The sequence below is a fragment of the Oncorhynchus mykiss genome, chromosome 25 (genome assembly GCF_057628025.1).
Source record: "Oncorhynchus mykiss isolate SJ-2025 chromosome 25, ASM5762802v1, whole genome shotgun sequence".
NCBI classification, from domain to species: Eukaryota; Metazoa; Chordata; class Actinopteri; order Salmoniformes; family Salmonidae; genus Oncorhynchus; species Oncorhynchus mykiss.
Genome location: NC_143046.1, coordinates 20947486 through 20974385, shown reverse-complemented (window position 1 = coordinate 20974385; position 26900 = coordinate 20947486). Strand labels below are relative to the sequence as shown.

The window sequence follows — 26900 nt, the reverse complement described above, 5'->3', positions numbered from 1 at the left end:
CTCGAGCTCAGTGAGGTTGGATGGAGAGCATTTGTGAACAGCAGTTTTCAGTTCTTTCCACAGATTCTCGATTGGATTCAGGTCTGGACTTTGACTTGGCCATTCTAACACCTGGATATGTTTATTTTTGAACCATTCCATTGTAGATTTTGCTTTATGTTTTGGATCATTGTCTTGTTGGAAGACAAATCTCCGTCCCAGTCTCAGGTCTTTTGCAGACTCCATCAGGTTTTCTTCCAGAATGGTCCTGTATTTGGCTCCATCCATCTTCCCATCAATTTTAACCATCTTCCCTGTCCCTGCTGAAGAAAAGCAAGCTCAAACCATGATGCTGCCACCACCATGTTTGACAGTGGGGATGGTGTGTTCAGCTGTGTTGCTTTTACGCCAAACATAACGTTTTGCATTGTCTTCAAAAAGTTCAATTTTGGTTTCATCTGACCAGAGCACCTTCTTCCACATGTTTGGTGTGTCTCCTAGGTGGCTTGTGGCAAACTTTAAACGACACTTTTTATGGATATCTTTAAGAAATGGCTTTCTTCTTGCCACTCTTCCATAAAGGCCAGATTTGTGCAATATACAACTGATTGTTGTCCTATGGACAGAGTCTCCCACCTCAGCTGTAGATCTCTGCAGTTCATTCAGAGTGATCATGGGCCTCTTGGCTGCATCTCTGATCAGTCTTCTCCTTGTATGAGCTGAAAGTTTAGAGGGATGGCCAGGTCTTGGTAGATTTGCAGTGGTCTGATACTCCTTCCATTTCAATATTATCGCTTGCACAGTGCTCCTTGGGATGTTTAAAGCTTGGGAAATCTTTTTGTATCCAAATCCGGCTTTAAACTTCTTCACAACAGTATCTCGGACCTGCCTATCACAGTGCAGGTGCATTTATACGGAGACTTGATTACACACAGGTGGATTGTATTTATCATCATTAGTCATTTAGGTCAACATTGGATCATTCAGAGATCCTCACTGAACTTCTGGAGAGAGTTTGCTGTACTGAAAGTAAAGGGGCTGAATAATTTTGCACGCCCAATTTTTCAGTTTTTGATTTGTTAAAAAAGTTTGAAATATCCAATAAATGTCGTTCCATTTCATGATTGTGTGCCACTTGTTGTTGATTCTTCACAAAAAAATACAGTTTTATATCTTTATGTTTGAAGCCTGAAATGTGGCAAAAGGTCGCAAAGCTCAAGGGGGCCGAATACTTTCGCAAGGAACTGTACATACACAATCCATGTCTCAATTGTCTCAAGGCTTAAAGCTTCTTCTTTAACCTGTCTCCTCCCCCTCATCTAAACTGATTGAAGTGGATTTAACAAGTGACATCAGTAAGGGATCATAGATTTCACCTAGATTCACATGGTAAGTCTATATCATGGAAAGAGCAGGTGTTCATAAAATTTTGTATACTCAGTGTATGTCATAATATATTATTATATCAGGTTGCAGCTAAACTAATTGCCCTGACTAGAAAACAGTATTATTCAAAAATGCTCATTGCACTCCACAACAGAACACCCAGATGTGGCTATCACATTTTAGCATATTACTCTTGTTTTTCAGTCTCAGCCTTGTGTAATCTTAATCTTCTCAGTGATAAATACACTTGCCTAGGGAAGAGTGATAAACAATAGTTCTTTATATGGTTTCAAATCAAAGAACAGAACCCAGTAAAATACAACTTGAGGAAAGTGTAAAAGTATTTGCTTTTACATATGCTTAAGTATCAAAAGTAAATGTATTAATAATTTTGAATCCCTTATATTAAGCAAACCAGACGGCCTAATTTTCTTGTATTTTTTTATTTATTTACGGATAGCCAGGGGCACACTCCAACACTCAGCATTTACAAGCGAAGCATTTGTGTTTAGTGAGTTCGCCAGATCAGAGGCAGTAGGGATGACCAGGGATAAGTGCATGAATTGGACCATTTTCTGTCCTGCTAAGCAGTACCTTTGGGTGTCAGTAACTAGTACCTTTGGGTGTCAGGGAAAATGTATGTAGTAAAAAGTACATTATTTTCTTTAGGAACGTAGTGAAGTAAAAGTAAAAGTAGTCAAAAATATTTATAGTGAAGTCGAGTACAGATACTAAAAAAAAATATGTAAGTAGTACTTTAAAGTATTTTTACTTAAGTACTTTACAGCACTGGCCATTATACATGACTGTGCTTACTAAACAGGAGCCAACCGAAGGGCTTTTTTCACTAATGTAAATGATTGACACTTTCAAAACATTGGATCCCATCCCGCCAAGGAGGCATTCAGTCAGATGATGTGGAATGTAAAATTGCCAGTTTAAGTCCCATTGATGTGCAAATAAAGACTCAGTCATTGTTTCTTCTTCAAAAAGATAAGATATCTGATGGCTGAGAATTACACAAGCATCAAGTCATTAGGGAGGGGAGACTTCATAGTAATCAAAATACATTAGCAGACAAGCTTCTGACATCAGCTCTAAAATAGCTCCTGTGCAAATTGATTTTGACAGTGTGAGTTAAGGCCTGCTTTACTCAATGGATGAGTCATAGAGGATTTAAAACATTCAGTGAAACCATCATTTATTACTTGGGTAAAAGACTTGTTAATTAACTCTACAGGTAAGCGTCTATTCTATACTAGCAAAAACTACTCACAATTTAGGTAAGGGACTGACTCTTGAGTTGAGATGAGACAGACCTTTGTTTGGTTGAAGGTGTGCTAAAGGAAGAGCCCTGCTCTCAGCTATCTTGTTGGCTTAGCGGAAACATGACCCATTTGTCTGGAGAAAATACCTAAATCAATCATTTAATTTCAGTTTTCAATTAGGAGAGTTAACAGGTGTTAGCTTTGATGTTTAACATGGGCCCCCTCTGCTAGTCCATCAGCAGTAGTGCACATCGGAAATGACTGTCACTGCATACTCTACTATCTACCTTACATTACATTTGAGTCATTTATTTTTTAGACTCCGTCCAAATGGGGAGCACAAAGGTAAGTCATACAAATTAACAGTTTAATTATAACATACACAGACCTTGGTAGTAGCAAATCTAATGGTAACTCATCTGTTTTCTAGTTTAGGGAACCAGGATGTTTTGTTGTTCAGATCCACATTTGGACCACTCTTTGTGATGTCATGGTGAGTATGGAATGGATAATGGCCTTCAGTTGATTCTACACTGAACAAAAATATAAAGGCAAACTGCAACAATTTAAAAGATTTTACTGAGTTACAGCTCATATAAGGAAATCAGTCCATTTAAATATGTTCATTAGGCCATAATCTATGGATTTCACATGGCTGGGAATACAGATATGCATCTGTTGGTCACAGATACCTTTAAAAAAGTAGGGGCGTGGATAAGAAAACCAGTCAGTATCTCGTATAACCACCTTTTGTCTCGTGCAGCGCGCGATACATGATCTCCTTCGCATAGAGTTGATCAGGCTTGTGGCCTGTGGAATGTTGTTCCACTCCTCTTCAATGGCCGTGCGATGTCGCTGCATATTGAAGGGAACTGGAACACGCTTTCATACTCGTTGAGCATCCCAAACAAGCTCAATGGGTGACATGTCTGGTGAGTATGCAATCTATAGAAGAACTGGGGCATTTTCAGATTCCAGGAATTGTGTACAGATCTTTGTGACCGTGGGGCCGTGCATTATCATGCTGAAACATGAGGTGATGGAGGCGGATGAATGGCACGACAATGGGCCTCAGGATCTCGTCACGTTATCTAATGTGCACTCAAATTGCCATCGATAAAATGCAATTGTGTTTGTTGTCCTTAGCTTATGCCTGCCCATACCATAACCCCACTGCCACCATGGAGCACTCTGTTCACAACGTTGACATCAGCAAACCGCTCGCCCACATGACGCCATACACACAGTCTGCCATCTGCCCAGTACAGTTGAAACCGGGATTCATCCATGAAGAGCACATTTCTCCAGCGTGACAGTGGCCATCGAAGGTGAGCATTTGCCCACTTAAGTCGTTTACGACGCCAGTAGGCAAATTATAAATAATATTTTTGTGCATATGGAACATTTCTGGGTTCTTTTATTTCAGCTCATGAACCATGGGACAAACACTTTACATGTTGCGTTTATATTTTTGCCCAGTATATTATGCTTACACACACATTCACACGAAAGAGAGAGGCAAGGCATCTAGCAAGAAGCTTGGCAGCTCAATAGAGGAAAGCTAATCCAACATGCCACATTGAAGATGTGTATAGTCCTTCAGAAAGCAACTTTATTGACTGTGTGTATTTCAGACATGCCAAGAAAGTTGGACCCATTTGAGAGAACCAGAGACAAAGGAAAGCTTGGTAGAGTGCCAGTCTGTCAGAAGAGAATAAATTAAAAGGGCTCCTCAGTTTTATTGTGCTCAAACGACTGAAAACAAACCTCTTTTAACAGAGTGATATAAACCAAATAATACATTCTCTATAAAATGCTTCATTACATTACCACACTTTATTTGAGATATCTTAAATACCTTTACCATGTGTTCAAAACCGCAGCACGTTGAATTCAGCCCAAACACCATTTTGACTAATAAAATCACCTATGCTAATTAAATACTACTCCAGGCACATTTTCATGTGTTGTCATACATTTTTCCATGCATGTATTAATGAGAGTAGAGGCAGTGTGGGCCAGGGGAAGAGGAGGGAGGGGACTGGCAGGGGAAGAGGGGTTCTGGAGTGCTGAGTTCAATTGACAAGGCCTTCAGTGACAACAGGAAAAGGAGCAGGGAGAGAGAGCAGCAGGTGAAAGAAGAGGCCATTTTAGGTCTCTCTCTCAATGCAGCCTGTTTTTAGTCTGACCAAAACTAGGTCAGTCTCTGGGATAGAGAAATTACAGATTAAATGGCTCTGCCAAAGTTGAGGGGGGAAGAGGGGGGAGAGAGAGAGGGCCCTCTGTTCTGTGCTCAGTATAATTGGCATATATCTCTTGCAGAAGTTGCATTGCTTAAGTTCATGTCATGACTGCTCAATGTGCAACAAACCATTTTTGGAACAAGGCTAATTGTTGGACTAGGTCTGTCCCAGGGCTCCACCATGTGGTCAAAATAGAGAAACTCCCATGGGCTCTCTTCAAATAAATTACGTACAGTAGCTACTGTATATACCAGTGGTACTGAAATATGTCCTGCACAAGTCCCTATATATTTATGTGTAGTGAATCAAACTAAATCATTACTTTGATACATAATCCTCTTTGTTCCTGTATGGAACAAAATGCTTCCAGGAGAAAGCAACACCACTACCGATCTGTCTTTTGGGGGATGGTTTTCCTTTATCTCCTTCTCCATGGTTCTTTGTCAGGTTTCCTTTGGGCAAAAAACTGAATCAATCAATCAAATAAATTGATTTTATAAAGCCCTTTAAATATCAGAAGATGTCATGTGCTTATACAGAAACCCAGCCTAAAATCCCAAAGAGCAAGCAATGCAGAAGCACAGTGAATTTCAGGACAGACGGTTTTTACACGCTTCAGCAGTCCCGTTCTGAGTTTGTGTGGCCTACCACTTCGCGGCTTAGCCATTGTTGCTCCTAGACATTTCCACTTCACAATAACGGTGCTTACAGTTGACCAGGGAAGCTCTAGCAGGGCAGACATTTGCCAAACTGATTTGTTGGAAAGGTGGCATCCTATGACAGTGCCATGTTGAAATTCACTGAGCTTTTCAGTAAGGCCCTTCTACTGCCAATGTTTCTCTATGGAGATTGCATGGGTGTGTGCTTGATTTTATACACCTATCATCAATAGGTGTGGCTGAAATAACCGAATCCACTAATTTGAAGGGGTGTCCGCATACTTTTGTATATATAGTGTATCATTCAGCTACTGTTCTTGGAAGAAATATGACTACAAATGATTAACTTTCGCGATCCTTTTTGGCCAATCGACAGCCATCAACTTATATGTAATGCTTAAACTAAAATTAAACATTATCAGAGTAAGATCCACCTTTATTTATTGAAACGGCTTGCATACAAAATATTTTGCACTATAACCAAACAATGTCAACATAAAACCCAATCTATTTCGCTAATATGTACAATGAAAATATTGCCCCAAGTGCAGTAACATACAAGGTCATTCTACCTTGGTCCAGTATCTGCAATATTTCTGGTTGCAGTTCTGCTTCCAAACCAAACTGCCTACAATGTGTGCAAGAAGAAATGTTTTAGAGTTGTCTTTTTATTGAATCTTATAAATTCCCAAAATAAAGAACTAGAAAAGTCTGTTTGGCAACACGGAGATATTGCTTGTCCTTGACAAGAGTAGACTGAACTGCAGCCTCTTACGGTCTGTATTCGATCATTCAAATACCAGTAGGAAACCATTCATGCCCCAAGCAGGGTTAGATAAAGTCCCAGATGGCTGAGTAAACCATTTATGTATCTGGCAGGGTTAGATAAAGTCCCAGATGGCTGAGTAAACCATTTATGTATCTGGCAGGGTTAGATAAAGTTCCAGATGGCTGAGTAAACAATTTATGTTGGCAGGGTTAGATAAAGTGCCAGATGGCTGAGTAAACAATTTATGTTGGCAGGGTTAGATATAGTCCCAGATGGTTGGTGCCATTCTGAAGAGAATGGCCCACATTGCTCAGGCAGTTCATAATGTCATCAAACTTCTCTTCTTCAAGTCTGAACCCCTCAGCTGGACTAAACCCACCATTTCATTTTTTTCTTTTTTGCTGCTATTAGTACAACATATTAAATGAATATCTATGTAATTTCATAGCCGGACTGGGCCAGTTGAATTGTTGACTGTTAACGCTGGGGAGAGCAGTGGCTGTTAGCCTGCTGAAATACTATTTTGTGAATTGGACACGAGCAAAATTACAGCGAGACAAGAGGCTGACAGCTGTTGACTGATGCCCATTACCTGTACACCATTCAACATTGCAATTTAGAGAGTAAACAAGAAAACCCCAAAATAAATTAGAACAAGACACTAGCTATATCCTCACAGTAGTTTTTTTAAAAGAATCAACTAAACTAAGGTTTTAATGCACAAGCACTGATCCGATATAAGACAGACGGTTATACCATGTGACTAAACTTCGTCCTCTGTACGGTGAAGGTACAGGAGACTCCGTTAGCTATAGGGTATCTAAACTTGGTAATATTGTTGACAGCATTCATGTGATTCCCCTGCCGAAGAAATCTTATCACATAGTTTATTATAGTTCATATTATTTAGTAGTTGCAGATAAAATAAAATGATTAAGTGCACATTTGAAGTTCAATCCAAAACAATAGCAAAAAAATATTTTAACAAATTAGATATACAGTATGCAACCCACTTTATAATTTACAATCTAATGACCAATTGTCAATATCATATGAACAACATGTTAGGGTTGGAGAGAGGTGTGCCACTCTTTTCATTGAATCTCTGAAATAAAAAACCAACAGGAAAGGGATTGTTGGTGAATGCATGGTGAAAGGACCATGTGCTCAATATCTCTCCCCAGTTTGACATAGTTCATGTTAAAAGGTCCATAGAAGTGATTCTGTCATAAGATACTGTTCAGTGTCTAGACAATATGACACTAGTCTCCGTTAAATGTAGCCATGGTGTGAAATGACAAAATAATCTGAGACCTTGAATGAAAATCCACACAAACCCAGTGTGACCATGGTAAGATCGATATTGAGATCATTGTCGTTCCCCCTTTTCCAAAAAATAAATGCTATATCACTAGCTAGAAAAAGTCAATCATCATCCCTAATCAAGAAATATTCAGCAAAAGGAAACAAAGTGACACATCAGATTGCTGACTTCCCGGATGTGGAAACCGATGATAATAATGAACATGCATTGCAAGGTTAAAAAGACAGTTCTCATTTTTTTAGATGGTGAGCTGTGTGTTCACTACACACAAGTAAAATCCATTACCGTTTTCCCAATGTCGTCGTCTTCCCTGATTTCAATTTCTATTTGTGATACTATCCACAGGAGATAAAAGGCACAGATCAGACAGGAGGGGGGGGGGGGGTTATTTTTATGTTATGTTTTTTCTTTGTTGCTAATGATGCAGCTGTGACCTCACATGATAATGAGTTCTATATTCCACTGTGACACAGGGCTCCATAAACACATGCCATGAGAGAGAGAAGGCAGGAAGGACCAAACAATCCAACCCTCTATCCGGAGAAAAGGCTAGTACATGAACAAGCGATAGAAAACCATATCTTAAGAAATACAGATTCATCAGGTTGGCCCCTCTTTGTTTTAAACACATTTTCTTTCCACCGCTTTTAAATCATCTGATAGGTAGTTGTCAACAATGTCAATTAGAAAAAGACTGTAGTCGCCGTTTTCCTTCTCCTGTTAACCCCTAAAACCCTAGATGGCTCCTTCCCTGTACACAGTAACCCACCAAACACCCCATCCACCTGCCGCTGGAGTTGGTTTGTCCAAAGTGTGCTTCATTTCAGCCCTGACCTGCTCCTCTTTGGCCTAACGTGTCTCTAATGAAGAAGCTTCTGGATTGATGGTGTGGTGAGAGAGATGAGGGTGCCTTCAGACGGCCCCGTCTACGACACCCCGTTCACCATCGCCAGGCTTATGGCGGTGGCTTCACCACCAGGGCTTTCCTGGTTATCCTTCTTGATAGGTCGCTCTTTTATGGGTCTCTGTCGGTTGGCTCCATCGCCTGCGGGGCCTCTGGCTGCAGCATGAACACTCCTCTCATTATTACCATCCACTCTGATCTGTGGGACCAGAGACAGGACACTGTATGAGAAGGTAAATTACATTGGGGATATGCAGGACTACTAAGTACAGTCACTTAGAGTTAGATGCAATTCTATTCAATGTTGTCACCCGAGAGCGCTATCACTTTATGTTTCCGTGTGACCATTAAAATCAGCACCAGTATAAATTGCGGTTCGGCCGTGTGGTGCAAAAGTCCAGAGGCGTGGGAGCTGGGACTGTCGTTCCCGCATCTCCCCAAGCCTCTGTCAGAGGGCAATGACTAAGTTGCTAAATGTGTCATGATATGTCATAAAATATGACAAAATCAAGTTCCTACAAAGGGCAAACATTATGATTATGTACATTTCTCCTCTGAGATCTAGTTGATATAAAGAGGATACAGGGTTACACCTAGTGGTCCTGTTGTGACATGGCAACAGGTATTCCAAAAGGGACCCTGTCAGGAACAAAGAAAAGCTTGGGTGCCTTAATTACACCAATTATGTTGTAAAACTGTTTGCAACAGAAACCATTTGCAACGAAAACGAGTTTGTTTTGGAAAAATTCCGGTTGGTCTCTTCAGTTTGGTTCTTTAACAGGAAACGGTTTCCTTTGCAAGACATGTGTCTGGAATTCCTCACCTGCAAAGAATCTTCCAGAGGCCTCAGCTTAGGGTCTCTGGTATTCCGTGAGCGTGACTCAGTCCACTGGATGTCTTCCGCTACTTAGGAACCAGAGAGCCAGACAGGATTAAAACTCAAAATGTTATCATGGCAGGATGAAATCATTACTCTCAAACAGACTCAAACAGTAGTACATAAATACATTCATGGCCTTAGGGTTTTATCTAGAGACACTAGTCCCTCGTACAGCAGGGTATTAAAGTAAGAATGCTCCATTTACAGGCAAGCTTGAATAAGGTTAGTGCAGACCTTTGAAGCTTCCCCCTCTTCCTCTCCCTCCCCGCCCGCGAGGCCCTCCTCTCTTCCGTGTATCAGGTCGTTTGGGGAAGCCCCCAGTCAGGTCCTCAGTGGGGGCCAGAGACCAGTCACTCAGCTCGTCCTTGTGGTCCGACTCAGTCTCGGAGGCATTGGAAGCCTCAGAGTTAGTACCTGGTAAGAGGGATAGAGGTTATTCTGCAAACCAGGAACTAAATGGAATTCAGCTTACAGAGTTCTTAGTGAAACGACACAGTTCGTTTCACTCAGTTTCCAACGGTGATATGAGCCACTATGTTCATACACACTTAGTGAAATACATACTGTTTCATATGGATCAACAGTTCTGTCCCATACATACCTGAGGCTAAAGAGGGACCACCACGTCGGCCACGGCCTCCTCCCCTGACGAATGGCTTCCCTCCTCTCTGGGAGCCCATGCCCATCATCCCCAGCCCGCCGTTGTCTACGATGGGCTTGTCAGGCCGTCCAGTCCCTGGGCCCCCCCTGGGGCCCCCTCCCCCAATCTGCCTCAGCTGCTCGTCTATCTGCAGTCGCTCCATACGGAGCTGGTCCACTTCCTATAGGGACACGGTGTATGTATTCAACGTACTTATTTAGAAGTCACTCCTACCTCTAATAGTGAAAGTTGGGTAGAATCTGCCATTCTGATGAAGCAAGCAATGTGTAGACTAACTGCTGCTTTAAGTATTCAACTGTAAGAGGTTTTGGATCAAAGCATCTGCCAAGCGGCATACATCTCAACATCCATGAAAGCATCAATTTTATTAGAGCAATAGGGGCAAGCGTCTAACCTTCAGATAGTTGAGATGATAGTCCAACAGTACTTTAGCATTGGAGATGCTCTCCTTTGTCCCCACAAAGACAAACGGCACCAATCCCTGTAAGGGAAATAGACAGACAGGATCTAATGAGGACCGAGTGGCTGTAGAGTCCTCACTAGTTAAAGATGCGTTATACAGGTTTTGTACACGTTTGAGCTGGTAGTTTTGAAAGCAGCGCTCAAGCCAAAACAGGTGGCTGAAAATTGTGCACAACATCACGTGTATCACATGGCTGCTGTCCAGCCCTGCAGGTGTGTGCACAAAGAGGAAAACAACTGTTAGGTGTGCATGCGGTGTACACTTGCTTGGGCTCATCCTGCAACCTCATTGGACAATACTGGGCTGACCTGAATCCAGCTCAAGCCAGCGAACTAGTGAGCGACAGGGATTTTTCAACGTGAAAATGTAATTTAGAAGCCAACATTGGAAAATATACTCATGCTTGCATCAAATACCCTTAAGTCCTGTAGCCTACTGCCGACCCTTGAGTGCTGACCTAGTGCACAAAAGTTTTTTTTGCTTCATTTTTCATGTTCCAAATAAAAATCTGAAGTTCAATGTGTTTCCAATTGCATTTTCAACTCCACCAATAGTTTTGTCACACACTGTTAAATAACAAATGTGCCCACTATGCTCTTAGCACATGCGATCTAGCCAACAGTTTGCAGATACAGTGACGATCTGAACCCCGCCCTGTGCAACTGGGTCCTGGACTTCCTGACGGGTTGCCCCCAGGTGGTGAAGTTAGGAAACAACACAACTATGCTGATCCTCAACACAGGGGACCCACAGCCCCCTCACCCATGACTGCATGGCCACGCACACCTCCAACTCAATCATCAAGTTTGCAGATGACACAGTAGTAGGCCTGATTACCAACAATAACGAGACAGCCTACAGGGAGGAGGTGAGGGCTCTGGCAGAGTGGTGCCAGGAAAATAACCTCTCCCTCAACGTCAACAAAACAAAGGAGCTGATCGTGGACTTCAGGAGACAACAGAGAGCGCACACCCCCATCCACATTGACGGGACCACAGTGGAGGTGAAAAGATGCACAATTGAGAGCATCCTCTAGGGCTGAATCACCGCCTGGTACAGCAACTGCAACACCCACAGAGCTCTCCAGAGGGTGGTGCGGTCTGCCCAACGCATAACCGGGCTCAATGGGTGATACTCTGCCCCTGCGCACTTTTAGTCAATTCAAGCCACTTACCTCGTCTAACGGAGGTGGTTTCTTGTTGTTCTCTGCCTCAATCCGAACACGAACAACACCAGATTTATCCACCACTTCCTGGATCAGCTTTCCATTTTTCCCAATGACTTTCCCTGGCGAAGGAGATGTAGTATTAGAATAGGAAACTATGAGAACATGAAGACGATGAGTTGATGACTTTTCAAACAACACATTTTATGTTCTACTTTACCCACTAAATTCCTTGGTACTTTGATGACATCTTCAGAAAACTCCAAGAAGCTCCTAGCCTTGCGGACAGCCTCTTGGTCCTGCAATTGAATCATACCCAGAGGAGATAAAATACATGCACGTCTTTCACTAGTATGACCAAGTAAATATTCCTTGTGAGTAAAGAGGCTTATGAGCATTCATTATATTTGTGCTAGTGGTGAGGTGCAGTGTAGTAAGCGTCCTACCTCTCCATAGATGTGGAAGGTGCAGGTCTCTTCATCCAGGTCTATAGTGGTGACCCCAGGTACTTTCCTGGCCTGCTGGATGTTGGCACCGTGGGTCCCAATGGCCAGCCCCATCAGATCATCCCGGACCACAAACTGTTCATGGAACCTGGACGCCAGCTGCCGAGAGCTCTGCACACAAACCATAACCCACGCATGGCTTAGCCATAGTTCTCCTCACGCTGAGCGATAACCTCCAATAGGCTAACAAGGCTTAGCCTTCATTTGAGAGTGTGTTTAAACTAAGTACTTCCAGTTGGCGGCTAGCCTCCTCATTCCTCTGCATTAGGGACAGCTTGGTGCGCAGGCTCCGGAAATGCATGTCGCTCAGCATCTGCACCCTTTTGGTTGTAACCTCATTCACGGACTAAAACAAGAGGACTGATATGATGAAACAATATCTAACAGGGGCTGAGTTATGAAACTTTGAGAAGCCAGAAAAATAATCCAACCTACCAGAATAACAAGCTGCTTTTTGTCTGAGTCATAAGTGACATTGAATGCTCCCAAAGCCTTCTTAAAATCTTTATGCGAGTCTTTTAAACACCTAAGAACACAAGACACAGTTCCCCAACATAGAAAGTCACATCAGCCTCAAATCAACAGTCACACATGGAAGCAATGACAACATACAACAATTACCTTACTTAAAAAAAGCCTTGAATAGGCCCACTTACATTTGCCGCAAGTCCTCTGGGACATCCAGATTAATTTTCAGGAAGGAGTTTTTTGTAGCTGGCTTGTTTGGATTCACAGGTCGTAACCTCTCTAATGTAACTATTTCATTTAGCGTGGCATCACAAGCGGTATACTCTATGACATAAAACTGAGAGGAAAGAAGATACTGTGTTATACGGATTATCATTAAAATATTACAGTAGCTACATAATAATAAACAAATGTAAACTCTCGCTCAAACAGCTGCATTGGTCTTACCTCACCCTTCACCATTCGAACTGTCGCCATCCACCAGCCACATGGTTCTTTGTCATTGGCCCTAGAATAAACCTGTGGATAATTGATTAAGTACATTTTGTTGAGTTCTTATCACTGATATGCATCTAAACTGGCCCCTGTTTGCAGTACACATTAACTGAAAACCTGCAAATAACCAAAAAGAAGGAACCTAACAGCAGTTCCCTTCTGCTTTCAATAAAAGCCTAACCATCGAGCAGCCATTGTATAATCTAGCCTACTAGATCTCAGCAAAGTATTAGGCTTAATTGACATTGACTAGTGGGAAGGGAAGTCGTTATCCATTACTTACAGCACATACCTCAACTTCATCACTCTCGTTTATCTCTTTCTGAAAACCTGTGGGTGGAGGAAATCGAACATCATGGAAGGGAATTTGACGCTCTGGCTGCCAACTGAAAGAATAGAAATAAACAAATGAAACCAGGGTACGTCGCAAACGGAAATTAAACAACTGAACAAGTGTGCACATGCACTATCGTTAAGTTAAATGAGAAACAAAGTGTTACTTGCAAGAAGAACTAGCTAGTTAGTTATAGCAAATGCATTGACATGTAATCCATAGTGGTTAACGGGGCTCTCATGTCTGGCTCTGACTCAAAGTAGCCTAACGTTATTGTTGTTAATTAACTAGCTAACGTTACTTAGCTTACTGAATAGTCTACGATTCATTTGGAAAGTGAGCTTATTTGCTAGCTGACTAGATTATATTGCCAGGGAGCTAGTTAGTTAACTAGAAACTCACTTGTTTTCAAAGGAGACAGTGACAGAACTTTCATGAACATCCTTCAAATAGCCCTAAAGGAGAAAATGGTTGAGAAAATACAATACATTTTAGGCAAAGGAAAACAATCATTAGCCAAGAGGTCAAAGCCTAAAGATTAATCTCGTTGACTGCTGCTAGCTAGATAACAAGCAAGGCTAATTAGCTAGAACAAATACCACCAAAAACACGAAACTATATACTCCGTATGGCCTATTTTTTGGGGAAACAAATGTAGCTAGATAACTAGGATGCTACTGTAGCTAGCTAACGTTACCTAGCATTGGTTGGCTGTCTGTGGCTAGAAGCAGGCTGTACTGTCTGTCTTGTATGGGCCTGACGTTAAACCTAGCTAGATTAGCTAGCCGGTAAATAGCTCACTGAATGACTTATTGCAATAAATAAATAATCAAAATACGTTTAGAAACATTAAAAAACTAGCAGTTAGCTACCAACCCACCTTGTAAAAAGCCCCACTCGTCCCCCTGACTTCAACCGCTAGCTCGTCCATGACGCCTAGCTATGCTAGCTAATGTAATGCTAACTTAGCTGGTTTGCTAAAAACACTGGGTGCGTGCAAAACTCTGGTCCTGGATCCCCCGGTAACGTCGTTTCCCTGTTGTATCTCTTTAATATTTCGATTTGCAAAGTTGCAGTTGAAGATTTCTAAAGAAATGAAAGCGAAACTTTTAAATGACGCTAGAATACACAGTTCACAACCGCTCTTGCAATGCACGCATTGATGTAAACATAAGAGCCTCCCTTTCCCTCGTCACGTGACAAGGTCAACTTTTAATAACGTCCACTCAGTTTCATTTAATTGGTTTCTCATCAGGAATGAGTGGTTCAGTGATCACTGTGCATTGGATTAATAATCGTCATAGTTAAAAAGGTTTATTATATATATACATATTCTTGGGGGGTGGCCAGTCCAGAAGGGGGGTGACCAGTCCAGAAGAGGACTGGCCACCCCACAAAGCTTGGTTCCTCTAAGTTTCTTCCTAGGTTCTGGCCTGTCTAGGGAGTTTTTCCTAGCCACTGTGCTTCTACACCTGCATTGCTTGCTGTTTGGGGTTTTAGGCTGGGTTTCTGTACAGCACTTTGAGATATCAGCTGATGTAAGAAGGGCTTTATAAATAAAAAAACAAATACATATATATATATATATATATATAATAGACAGAGGAATGGGAGGCCCCAGTGCACAGCTGAGCAAGGGGATAAGAACATTAGAGTGTCTAGGTAGAGAAACAAACGCCTCACAAGTCCTCAACTGGCAGCTTCATTAAATAGTACCCGCAAAACACCAGTCTCAACGTCAACAGTGAAGAGGCGACTCCGGGATGCTAGCCTTCTGGGCAGAGTTTCTCTGGCCAATGTCTGTGTTCTTTTGCCCATCTTAATATTTTATTTTTATTGGCTAGTCAGAGATATGGCTTTTTCTTTGTAACTCTGCCTAGAAGGCCAGCATCTCGGAATCGCCTCTTCACTGTTGACGTTGAGACTGGTGTTTTGCCGGTACTATTTAATGAAGCTGCCAGTTGAGGACTTGTGAGACGTCAGTTTCTCAAACTAGACACTAATGTACTTGTCCTCTTGCTCTGTTGTGCACCAGGGCCTCCCACTCATCTTTCTATTCTGGTTAGAGCCAGAGTGCACTGTTCTGTGAATGAAGTAGTACACAGCGTTGTACAAGATCTTCAGTTTCTTGGCAATTTCTCACATGGAATAGCTTTAATTTCTCAGAACTAGAATAGACTGACTAGTTTCAGAAGAATGGTCTTTATTTTCTGGCCATTTTGAGCCTGAAATCGAACCCACAAATGCTGATGCTCCAGAAACTCAAATAGTCATAAAAAGCCAGTTGTATTGCTTCTTTATTCAGAACAACTGTTTTCAGCTGTGCTAACATAATTGGAAAAGGGTTTTCTAATGATCAATTAGCTAATCCCAGTTCATAATTTTAAAAGGCTAACACAACGTGCCATTGGAACACAGGAGTGATGGTTGCTGATAATGGGTCTCTTTTCACCGATGTAGATATTCCAATAAAAATCAACAATTTCCAGCTACAATAGTCATTTACAACATTAAAAATGTCTTCACTGTATTTCTGATCAAGTTGATGTTATTTCAATAGACAAAAAAATGGCGTTTCTTTCAATAACAAGGACATTTCTAAGTGACCCTGAACTTTTGAACGATAACGTGTGTGTGTCTGTGTGTACACACACACACAGTACCAGTCAAAAGTTTGGACACACCTACTCAATCAAGGGTTTTTATTTATTTTTACTATTTTCTACATTGAAGAATAATAGGAAAGACATCACAACTATGAAATAACACATGGAATCATGTAGTAACCAAAAAAGTGTTAAACAAATCAATGTATATTTTATGTTTGAAATTCTTCAAAGTAGCCATTCTTTGCCTTGATGACAGCTTTGCACACTTTTGGAATTCTCTCAACCAGCTTCATCTGGAATGCTTTTTCAACAGTCTTGAAGGAGTTCCCACATATACTGAGCACTTATTGGCTGCTTTTCCTTCACTCTGTGGTCCAACTGATCCTAACCCATCTCAATTGGTTTGAGGTCGGGTGATTGTGGAGGCCAGGTCATCTGATGCAGCACTCCATCACTCTTTTTTGGTCAAATAGCCCTTACACAACCTAGGGCTCCCGAGTGGCACAGCGGTCTAAGGCACTGCATCTCAGTGCTAGAGGCATCACTACAGACACCCTGGTTCGATGCCAGCCCGTACCACTTCCGGCCTTGATTGGGAGTCCCATAGGGCGGCGCACAATTAGCCCAGCGTCTTCCGGGTTTGGCCGGTATAGGCCGTCCTTGTAAATAAGAATTTGTTCTTAACTGACCTGCCTACTTAAATAAAGGTTCAAATAAAAAGCCTGGAGGTGTTTTTCATTGTCCTGTTGAAAAACAAATGACAGTCCCACTAAGCACAAACCACATGGGATGGCAGATCACTGCAGAATGCTGTGGTAGCCATGTAGGATAAGTGTGCCTTGAATGATAAATAAATCACAGATAGTGTCACCAGCAAAGCACCCACACACCATCATACCTCCTCCTCCTCCATGCTTCATGGTGGGAACCACACATGCAGAGATCATCCGTTCACCTACTCTGCGTCTCACAAAGACATGGCGGTTGGTACCAAAAATCTCAAATTTGGACTCATCAGACCAAAGGACAGATTTCCAACAGTCTAATGTCAATTGCTTGTGTTTTTTGGCCCAAGCAAGTCTCTTATTATTGGTGTCCTTTAGTAGTGGTTTCTTTGCAGCTATTTGACCATGAAGGCCTGATTCACGCAGTCTCCTCTGAACAGTTGATGTTGATATGTGTCTGTTACTTGAACTCTGTGAAGCATTTATTTGGGCTGAAATTTCAGAGACAGGTAACTCTTATGAACTTGTCCTCTGCAGCCAGAGGTAACTCTAAGTCTTCCTTTCCTGTGGCAGTCCTCATGAGAGCCAGTTTCATCATAGCGCTTGATGGGTTTTGCAACTGCACTTGAAGAAACTTTTAAAGTTATTTTTCCCCCGCATTGACTGACCTTTCATGTTTTAAAGTAATGATGGACTGTCGTTTCTATTTGCTTATTTGAGCTGTTCTTGCCATAATATGGACTTGGTCTTTTACCAAATAGGGCTTTCTTCTGTATGCCACCCTTACCTTGTCACAACACAACTGATTGGCTCAAACGTATTAAGAAGGAAAGACATTTCACAAATGAACTTTTAACAAGGCACACCTGTTAATTGAAATGCATTCCAGGTGAATACCTCATGAAGCTGGTAGAGAGAATGCCAATTGTGTGCAAAGCTGTCATCAAGGCAAAGGGTGGCTACTTCGAAGAATATATTCCTGGGAAAAATAATATGAATGCTGAGTTTGGTGGTGTTGTGAAGTTTAAAGAACTTATGTCCATCGTACATCCCCATACACACATTCATGATGTCCCCAATATGCAATATTTAATGTAATGTAATGAAACCTACATTTGAAACATGACAAATTTGCCTACGAGCTGTTTAATTTGCTGCAGTTTCAGTAGACAGTAGATCGAAACAGACTGTATCTAGTTGGCATAAATATGCAGGCCGCCAGCAGCATTAATACGTTTGTGTGGGGTTACAAATCACTTCCAGTTTGGGGAGTCTTGTGGAAAGGATTCATTTTACACTGCCACAGGAGGCTCTAAAATATATCTAAGTCAAGGCATTGTTGGAGAAATTGTGTTATAAATCCAGGTAGAATGTTTTTATACAAAAAAATCTTTCCCTTTTTGCTATCGGCCTACCTATTATAGATTAATAGTCTGGGTTTATTTTGCTAGTCAACAGCAATTCAAAGAATGGTTGTGATACAATACTTTCTCAACAATGTTCCTCTCTCCCTGCACTTGTTAATAGCCCATCATATGTGAAAAAAATCCACTTATGACTCTAACCCAGTCATTTGTCATACGCTTAGGATCTGGAAACAGATTAGGTATTTTCTTAACATACCCACTGTATACATTGACAGCCCAATTTGCCTGAATCATGCTTTCCACCCCGCATTGGATGATGTGGTGTTTTCACAGTGGAGGGAGAAGGGGATCACAACAATTGGTAATCTATACATAGATGGTCAGTTAGCTTCATTTCAACAATTACAGGGAAAGTTCAACATGCCAACAACACATTTTTTCAGATACCTCCAAATCAGGAATATCGTAAGGACACATATCCCACAGTATGGCATGAAGCCAAATAGTCCTACATTAGATAGCTTGATCCTTGTCAAACCCCATTCAAAAGGGTCGGTCTCTAGACTGTATGATGTGCTACAGGCCCACATAGAGGTATCCACAGACACCATTAAAAGGGCTTGGGAACAAGAACTTGGGTCAGAAATCTCAGATGAGGACTGGGTAGAAGCTCTCAGGAATATAAACCACAGTTCAGTGAATGCCAGACACAACCTTGTTCAGTTTAAGGTGATACACAGGTTACGTTACTCAAAAGTAAAACTGCATAAAATATTCCCGGACACCTCACCACTGTGTGAGAGGTGCAAGCAGGATGAGGGGACGTTGACCCACTTATTCTGGACATGTCCTAAGTTACATGTTTACTGGGCTCTCATTTTTGATTACTTATCTAGAGCCTTTGATAGAGTTCTAGCCCCAGACCCATTGACCGCTCTGTTTGGTACAGTTGATGGGAATAACCCCGAAGGGAAAGCTGTCTCTCTTTGTACTCTATTAGCCAAAAGGCTCATATTGCAATTTTGGAAACTGGAGACTGTACCTACCTTTGAAATGTGGTTACGGGATTTAGGGAATGTAATACATATGGAAAAGATTCGATACAATACCTCCAATAGAAGTCCAATGTTTTACAAAATATGGCAGGCGATACTGGATAAATGGTCTAGTCCCGCTTCATAACTGGGTTGACGATCTGCTGCTACTCTGTGCTGTACTCCACTCAATATTTATTTTTGGCTTAACTACACTGCTTGTAATGACTATATGCTGTCTTCCTATACATGTACCACCTAATAGGATTTAGTTTTATTTTGTGTATGGGGGAGTTAAGTTTTGTTTTGTCCTCTAAATTGGCTATCCCGTTCAACAGTACAATGAATGTCATTGTTAGTATTGCTGTCTTTTTTTATTTGATTTTTTATTGTAAAATAATAAACATGTTATTAAAAAATATATATATTTATTTCTGTTTATGGTATCAGTTACTCTTTGCATTTTCATTCATGTGTCAAAATATAAGCTGTAAAACAAATATATATTATTGTCACATACACCAGATAGGTGCAGTGAAATGTGCAGGTTGCCGTTTTTGTCACGAGTCTTGTCCTGGATACAGTATTTTTAGCGATTTTCCCTTAGATTGGCAAGCTGCAAGCTCAGAATTGGCTATATTGTAAAAATGTATGACAACAAAATGTGCTTTTTGGTCTAAATTTAAGGTTCGGGTTAGGTTACCTCTCTGCAGAGCTGCCTCCAGAACAAGATTAATTAAGAAAAACGCTAACCTGCGTGAAATGTTTTACAGGGTCAGCCATAGTAAAAGTCTAATCAAATATCATTTTATTGGTCACATACAAATATTTAGTAGATATTATTGCAGGTATAGCAAAATGCTTGTGTTCCTAGCTCCAACAGTGCAGTAATATATAACAATTCACAACAATACCCACAAATCTAAAGTAAAGAATGGAGTTAATATATAAATATTAGGACGAGCAATGTAGGAGTGGCATTGACTAAAATACAGTAGAATAGAATACAGTATATACATATGAAATGAGTAAAGCAGTATGTAAACATTATTAAGGTGACCAGTGTTCCATTATTAAAGTGACCAGTGATTCCATGTCTCCATGTAGTGCATCACCCTGGAGCAAATGTCTTGCACAAGTGCACATCGATAGATTTTTAACCTTGTCGGCTAGGGTATTCGAACCAGCGACCTTTCGGTTAATAACCCAACGCTCTAACCACAAGCTCATTTCATTTCTGTGTCTTGTATATTTTGGGCCCAAATGTATATTTGCCTTCACATAATACTCTGTCAACGCAATATCAGTACACAACGGCATTGTCAGTCCTCTAAGGGAATTACTTTCACATTTTAGCACTAGATGTCAGTACTGCACTCTTAAATAATAAAGCAGCAAGCGTATGTGAGCTGCATTGGATTCCCTCATACCTAACAGAACATCAGTTTAAATATTTTAAAACTGTACTAGGTCCAGTATACCCCAACTCATGTGGTGTTGAGCAGAACTATGGACTGTCCTTAGGCTCCAGCCTCAAAGTATTGGATAACCAACCTTGTGTCAGAATGAGAATGCTTTGAAAACCTCAGACCAAATCTAGATGTGTAGTATAGTTTATTGTAGTATTATTACTTCTAAGGATACAATCTTACCAATGCATCCAATGGCAAAATTGCTGTTGACTTGACATGACATGACATTTTATTTCAGCTGTATAACATTGTCAATAGATTGTATAATGAAATACATGTATCCATTCTTGAGACACAGTAAGTCAAAGCCATTACAGCAACTGTATATACATGTTATGATGAGTTTTCAGCAAGGTTTTGCCTAACATAACCCCTTTTGTATTGCTGAGCACTGTTTTCAACTGAAGTGATTTCATGGTGTTGACAAGATGTGCGGGAACATAAAAACCTAATGTGTTTGGCCACAGGCGAAGGAAAAGCTTGCCTCTTCTCTTCCGTGCTGCAGAGGGCTCTGTGTGTGGCAAAGCCAGCCATTCTCTCCCCATCCTGCGAGTGATCAAATAAACCTAGCTGGCATGCCTGTCATACTATGAGCTCTGACTCAGTGAGCAGTTCAGTGGGAGTTACTGCAGGGAACACAGCCACTTCTCTCTGCTTCGAGCAGGGGGATGAAACACCCCCAGAATGGCACGTCGCTTTGTTTTGAGATGCACTCTCTGGATGTTGGCCCAGGTTCCTTTTTTTACAGAATGAGTTTCTTTAGGGGGTTTGGGGGAAGAGGGGTGGGGATTGGAGTGGTTGTCTATTCCAGGCTGTTTGAACCATAGAAATGGAATGAATAGAACGGATGTCCCCATTCAAATCCATGATGGCATAATGACTGGACTGGCAGCCATTTTGAGAGTACTCATGCCTAGGTCGAAAACATACAGGTTAAGACAAAATCATCACAAATCTGAGACCAGCACCGTTGCTAAATGTAAGTCACTAAATTATATTTCATTCAAGAGCTATACAATAGAAGATAAACATAAGTCACACAATTTTATTTTCATTTAAAAGCCATACTGATGCCAGCACAATACTGTGAGTGGCTCTTTTGGTAAAGACCGGAGTCTGCGCCATGGCGGCAGTACAGCGTATTGACTTTTCAGTGAATGTGTAAGATTCTAAATGATTTATCTAGTGAAGACTCTCGCTTCCTTCTGGATCTGTATATGACTTTAACATATTAATGAGATGTATATTGTCACTAAAGGAGAGTTTACATTCTTGAAATTGTCCACATAGCCTTCACTTGCTTTTTAACTCTACCTGACAAGCTGAGACACATTCGACTGTACGTGAGCAAAGATACTGCCAAAAGTGGATGACATATCATGCCCTCACATTGGTCTTTTCGTAGAGCCCTGTCCCTACAGTGCTCTGATCAGGGGGTTGCTGATGGGCCTGGCAGACCAATCAGAGAGTAGTCATGGTTCTGTCTGCTCTTTCTGCTCTTCCATTAACGCTCCCTCTCCGTCTGACCATATTACTGTCAGGGCATGTGGCAAAAAGGTCCACCATTCTGAACCTGTGACAATATTTGACATTGTTAATTGTATCCTGGCTGACTGGCTGATCTCAATTCAGATTTCACACCATCATTATTCTCGTCCATATTGTTTTACTGTCACGCTGAAACTTGTGTCCTCTCTTAACCCTGAATTAAAATAGTGGTTTTCAAAAGGGAAAATGTAAAATGCAACAGTGTAATTGAATGGGATAGTACAGGAGGATGAACACTGAGGCACAAAAGAAGGGTGGTTGAAGTTGCATTATGTCATGTCTCCTTCTCACGCTGACAGAGGGTTCACACCATAGAAATATAATGAACATGTTGAGCTTGGAACCTCTAAAACCCTAGAAATGTTACTGGTAAACTCATGGGTACACTCGCAATGGCTACCTGGCATTGATGACAAAGGTTTAGATAATGAGATTCTAATATCCCATAACTCTTTGCAATAATTGGACCAGCTATGCTAGTTAGCAATGGCACTGCTAGTGCAATGTGATTTTCAGGATTTTTTTTTCTCATATTGTCTGTCATAGTTGATGTGTACCTATGATGAAAATTACAGGCCTCTCTCAACTTTTTAAGTGGGAGAACTTGCACAATTGGTGGCTGACTAAATACTTTTTTGCCCCACTGTAGATACTTTTGTACCTGTTTCCTCCAGCATCTTCACAAGGTCCTTTGCTGTTGTTCTGGGATTGATTTGCACTTTTCATCTCTAGGAGACAGAACGTGTCACCTCCCTGAGCAGTATGACGGTTGCGTGGTCCCATGGTGTTTATACTTGCGTACTATTGTTTGTACAGATAAACGTGGTACCTTCAGGCATTTGGAAATGGCTCCCAAGGATGAACCAGATCAGGTCTTGGCTGATTATTTTTGATTTTCCCATGATGTCAAGCAAAGAGGCACTGAGTTTGAAGGTAGGCCTTGAAATACATCCACAGCTACACCTCCAATTGACTCAAATTATGTTAATTAGCCTATCAGAAGCTTCTAAAGCCATGACATCATTTTCTGGAAGTTTCCAAGCTGTTTAAAGGCACAGTCACCTTAGTGTTTGTAAACTTCTGACCCACTGGAATTGTGATACAGTGAATTATAAGTGAAATAATCTGTCTGTAAACAAATGTTGGAAAAATTGCTTATGTCATGTACAAAGTAGATGTCCTAATCGACTTGCCAACCTATAGTTTGTTTACAAGAAATTTGTGTAGTGGTTGAAAAATGAGTATTATTGAGACCAACCTAAGAGTATGTAAACTTCCAACTGCAACTGTACCTTGTAAGCATTTGTATCGGTCATGTGTGAATGTTGCTGTGTATATGTTTTCTATATATCTTTATCTTATCTGACTTGCCACGACTAAAGTTCCTTCTGGAAAAATTCTAGATAATGATAATGAAAATCCACCCTCAGTATATGCAAACCGTTAAGGACTATCATACAGCATAGAGAATCAGTATTACAATATAATCTATTTTATTTTATATTTTATTCTATTAGCTTAATTTTATCTCCATAAGGTGATACTGCTCTCCCTGAAACTCTGGGGAAATTCATGTTTAAAGTCAAAGCATCAGAGCATTCAGTCATCACAATCACTGGAATGACCTTCACAAGACATTTCAGAAGACAATCCAGAAGAGATTTTACAAGACATTTCAGAATAAAAATATGAAAGGAAGCGATCCAGGTCAGTTAGAGTTGGTCAGAGGAGCATAAATATGCTAGTCACTAATGCAAACAATTTCCAATTACATACTCAGCTGACACAAGCAGTACAGTCTGGAATACCATCTCACTCTAACACTTTTTCATGTACGACAAAATAGTAAATTCTGAGAAATATATTTTATATTCAAATTGCCTTTGTTATTAGAATTGTTTGTGGATAGCTTCACTTCATATAATGCATTGTAATCATAATAATAACAACAATGTTCGCAGTCTATGCATGTCCATTCATTTATGCTGCTGTCCATGCAAACTGCCAAGCAACAATTTTAATGTACGCCTTGAACCAAATTTATGAATACACTTTATCCAGGGCTTTTCAAACTTTTTGGGGCTTAGTATTGTGATCTTGTGATCGAAAATTCATCAGGGACCCCCTCATAATCAGAACACAACTCGAGTGAGATAAAAATAGCATACAATGAATTTTACTATGACTTTGGCAGTGCATGGCCGGAGGAACCAAGTCTGGGGCCCTGGGATGGAACATTTTAAAGACCCGCTTCTTGGCATCGGAGAGAACATTTAGCAGATTTCAAGCTAATTCCTGCAATTCTACATATTTTGTCATGGGGCAGAGATATTTTGTTGTTGCAGCTTTAAAGCTAATATCATGCAATTTTACAAATGTTGTCATGAGGCAGAGATTTAAAAAAATATATTTTTAAATTACAGTGTATTTATGCAGTGGTGGAAAAAGTACTCAATTGTCATACTTGAGTAAAAGTAAACATATTTTAATAGAAAATGACTCAAGTAAAAGTGAAAGTAACCCAGTAAACTATTTATTGAGTAAAGATCTAAAAGTATCTCGGTTTAAATGTACTTAAATACAGTGGAGGAAAAAGTACTACATTTTCGTAATGTTACTGGAGTAAAAGTAAAAAGTTAAACTAAATGCAAAACATCCATCAAATTCCAGACGGCACAATTTTTAACATTTTGTATAATTTAATTATGGACAGCCAGTGGCACACTCCAAAACTCAGACATAATTTATAAACGCAGTATTTGTGTTTAGTGAGTCTGCCAGATCAGAGGCAGTAGAGATGACAATGCGTTATATTGATGATTCGTGAATTGGACCATATTGCTGTCCTGCCTGAGCAATCAAAATGTAGAGAGTAAAGAGTAAGAGTTGGTGCGGCTGGCTTCCGGGTTGGATGGGCATTGTGTCAAGAAGCAGTGTGGCTTGGGCCTCCCGGGTAGCGCAGTGGTTAAGGGCGCTGTACTGCAGCGCCAGCTGTGCCATCAGAGTCCCTTGGTTCGCGCCCAGGCTCTGTCGTAACCGGCCGCGACCGGGAGGTCCGTGGGGCGACGCACAATTGGCCTAGCGTAGTCCGGGTTAGGGAGGGCTTGGTCGGTAGGGATGTCCTTGTCTCATCGCGCACCAGCGACTCCTGTGGCGGGCCGGGCGCAGTGCGCGCTAACCAAGCGGCATATTGGTGCAGCTGGCTTCTGGGTTGGGTGCGCGCTGTGTTAAGAAGCAGTGCGGCTGGTTGGGTTGTGTATCGTCTCTCCCGAGCCCGTACGGGAGTTGTAGCGCCGAGACAAGAAATTAGCTACTACAACAATTGGATACCACGAAATTGGGGAGAAAAAGGGGTAAACATTTTTTTTTAAAGAAGCAGTGCGGGTTGGTTGGGCTGTGTTTTGGAGGACGCATGGCTCTTAACCTTCGCCTCTCCCGAGTCCGTTGCAGCGATGAGACAAGACTGTAACTACTACCAATTGGATACCACGAAATTGGGGAGAAAAAGGGCTAAAATGTCATGAGTGTACATTATTTTCTTTAGGAATGAGGTAAAAGTATTCAAAAATATAAATAGTAAAGTAGAGTTCAAATACCACCCAAAAATACTTAAGTAGTACTTAAAAGTAAGTATGTGGAACATCTCATTCCAAAATCATGGTCATTAATATGGAGTTGCTCCCCCATTTGCTGCTATAACAGCCTCCAATCTTCTGTCAAGGCTTTCCTCTAGATGTTGGAACATTTCTGCAGGGACTTGCTTCCATTCAGCCACAAGAGCATTAGTGAGTTCCGGCACTGATGTTGGGCGATTCGGCTTGGCTCCCAGGCGTTCCAATTCATACCAAAGGTGTTTGATGGGGTTGAGGTCAGGACTTTGTGCAGGCCAGTCAAATTATTACACACCAATCTCGACAAGCCATTTCTGTATCGACCTCACTTTGTGCACAGGGACATTGTCATGCTGAAACAGGAAAGGTCCTTCCCCAAACTGTTGCCACAAAGTTGGAAGTACAGAATTGTCTAGAATGTAATTGTAGGCTGTAGTGTTACTCCCGTAACTGGAACTAAGGGGCCTATCCTGAACCATTAAATATAGCCCCAGACTATTATTCCTCCTCCACCAAACTTTATAGTTGGCACTATGCATTGGGGCTGGTAGCGTTTGTATATATACTGTATAGTGTATTTTGATTTAGTTACTTTAAACTACTGCATTTATGTTAAACAATTGTTGGGGGGAATACAAAAACGATTGAGTTGAAAAAGTAAAACTTGGTGGAATACTGTGGATACCAATATCCCTGTTAGCCTCCCAGGCCCATGTTGCCCAGGAAAAATAACATAAATTGTAGATTAAAGGAGATATATGTAATATTTTTGCATTGTCATTTCAGAAAAGTTAATGGTGTAATGATAGTGTTTCACAATATTTTCTCCCGAAAAGGAGGTCAAAAAGTATCCCTCTCTGTGTCACAATGGGAGTCGATAAACTATTAGCATCCGTTGCTATATCAACGGCGTGATGACCTAATGATTAGAATTACAGCCTAAATTACATTCTTTTCTGTTAAGGTGCGTGAATGAGGACCCAAAAGCGAATTAACTTAAACAGAGCTTCTTTAATAACCAAACATAGGT

At 41.1% G+C, this 26900-nt stretch overlaps 1 protein-coding gene across 4 annotated transcripts; it reads right to left on the bottom strand.

The window, feature by feature from the left end:
* Nucleotides 1–5953: 5953 nt before the first annotated feature.
* fmr1 (fragile X messenger ribonucleoprotein 1) lies at nt 5954–14801 on the bottom strand. 4 transcript variants are annotated; one of them, XM_021583568.3, is made up of 15 exons: nt 14385–14801; nt 13907–13959; nt 13463–13556; nt 13123–13194; nt 12864–13012; nt 12643–12733; nt 12437–12553; nt 12148–12318; nt 11922–12000; nt 11711–11823; nt 10468–10554; nt 10014–10233; nt 9647–9826; nt 9356–9438; nt 5954–8731 (listed from the first exon to the last, which is right to left on the bottom strand). In XM_021583568.3, exons 1-15 carry the CDS (start codon nt 14433–14435, stop codon nt 8555–8557), a joined length of 1737 nt encoding a protein of 578 aa, XP_021439243.2. In that variant the 5' UTR covers nt 14436–14801; the 3' UTR covers nt 5954–8554. The 4 variants fall into 4 exon arrangements, with proteins under 4 accessions (XP_021439243.2, XP_021439244.2, XP_021439241.2 ...); XM_021583569.3 differs by having other exon boundaries at nt 9356–9435; XM_021583566.3 differs by having other exon boundaries at nt 13454–13556; nt 14385–14711.
* Nucleotides 14802–26900: the final 12099 nt, after the last annotated feature.

Excerpts from the sequence above, each read along its gene's own strand:
- fmr1 (XM_021583566.3), bottom strand. The coding sequence starts at position 14,435 with ATGGACGAGCTAGCGGTTGAAGTCAGGGGGACGAGTGGGGCTTTTTAC. Across the intron at positions 12,554-12,642 it reads AAAAGCAGCTTGTTATTCTG|TCCGTGAATGAGGTTACAAC; the intron begins GTAGGTTGGATT and ends CTCTTGTTTTAG. Across the intron at positions 12,319-12,436 it reads AGGCTAGCCGCCAACTGGAA|AGCTCTCGGCAGCTGGCGTC; the intron begins GTACTTAGTTTA and ends GTTTGTGTGCAG.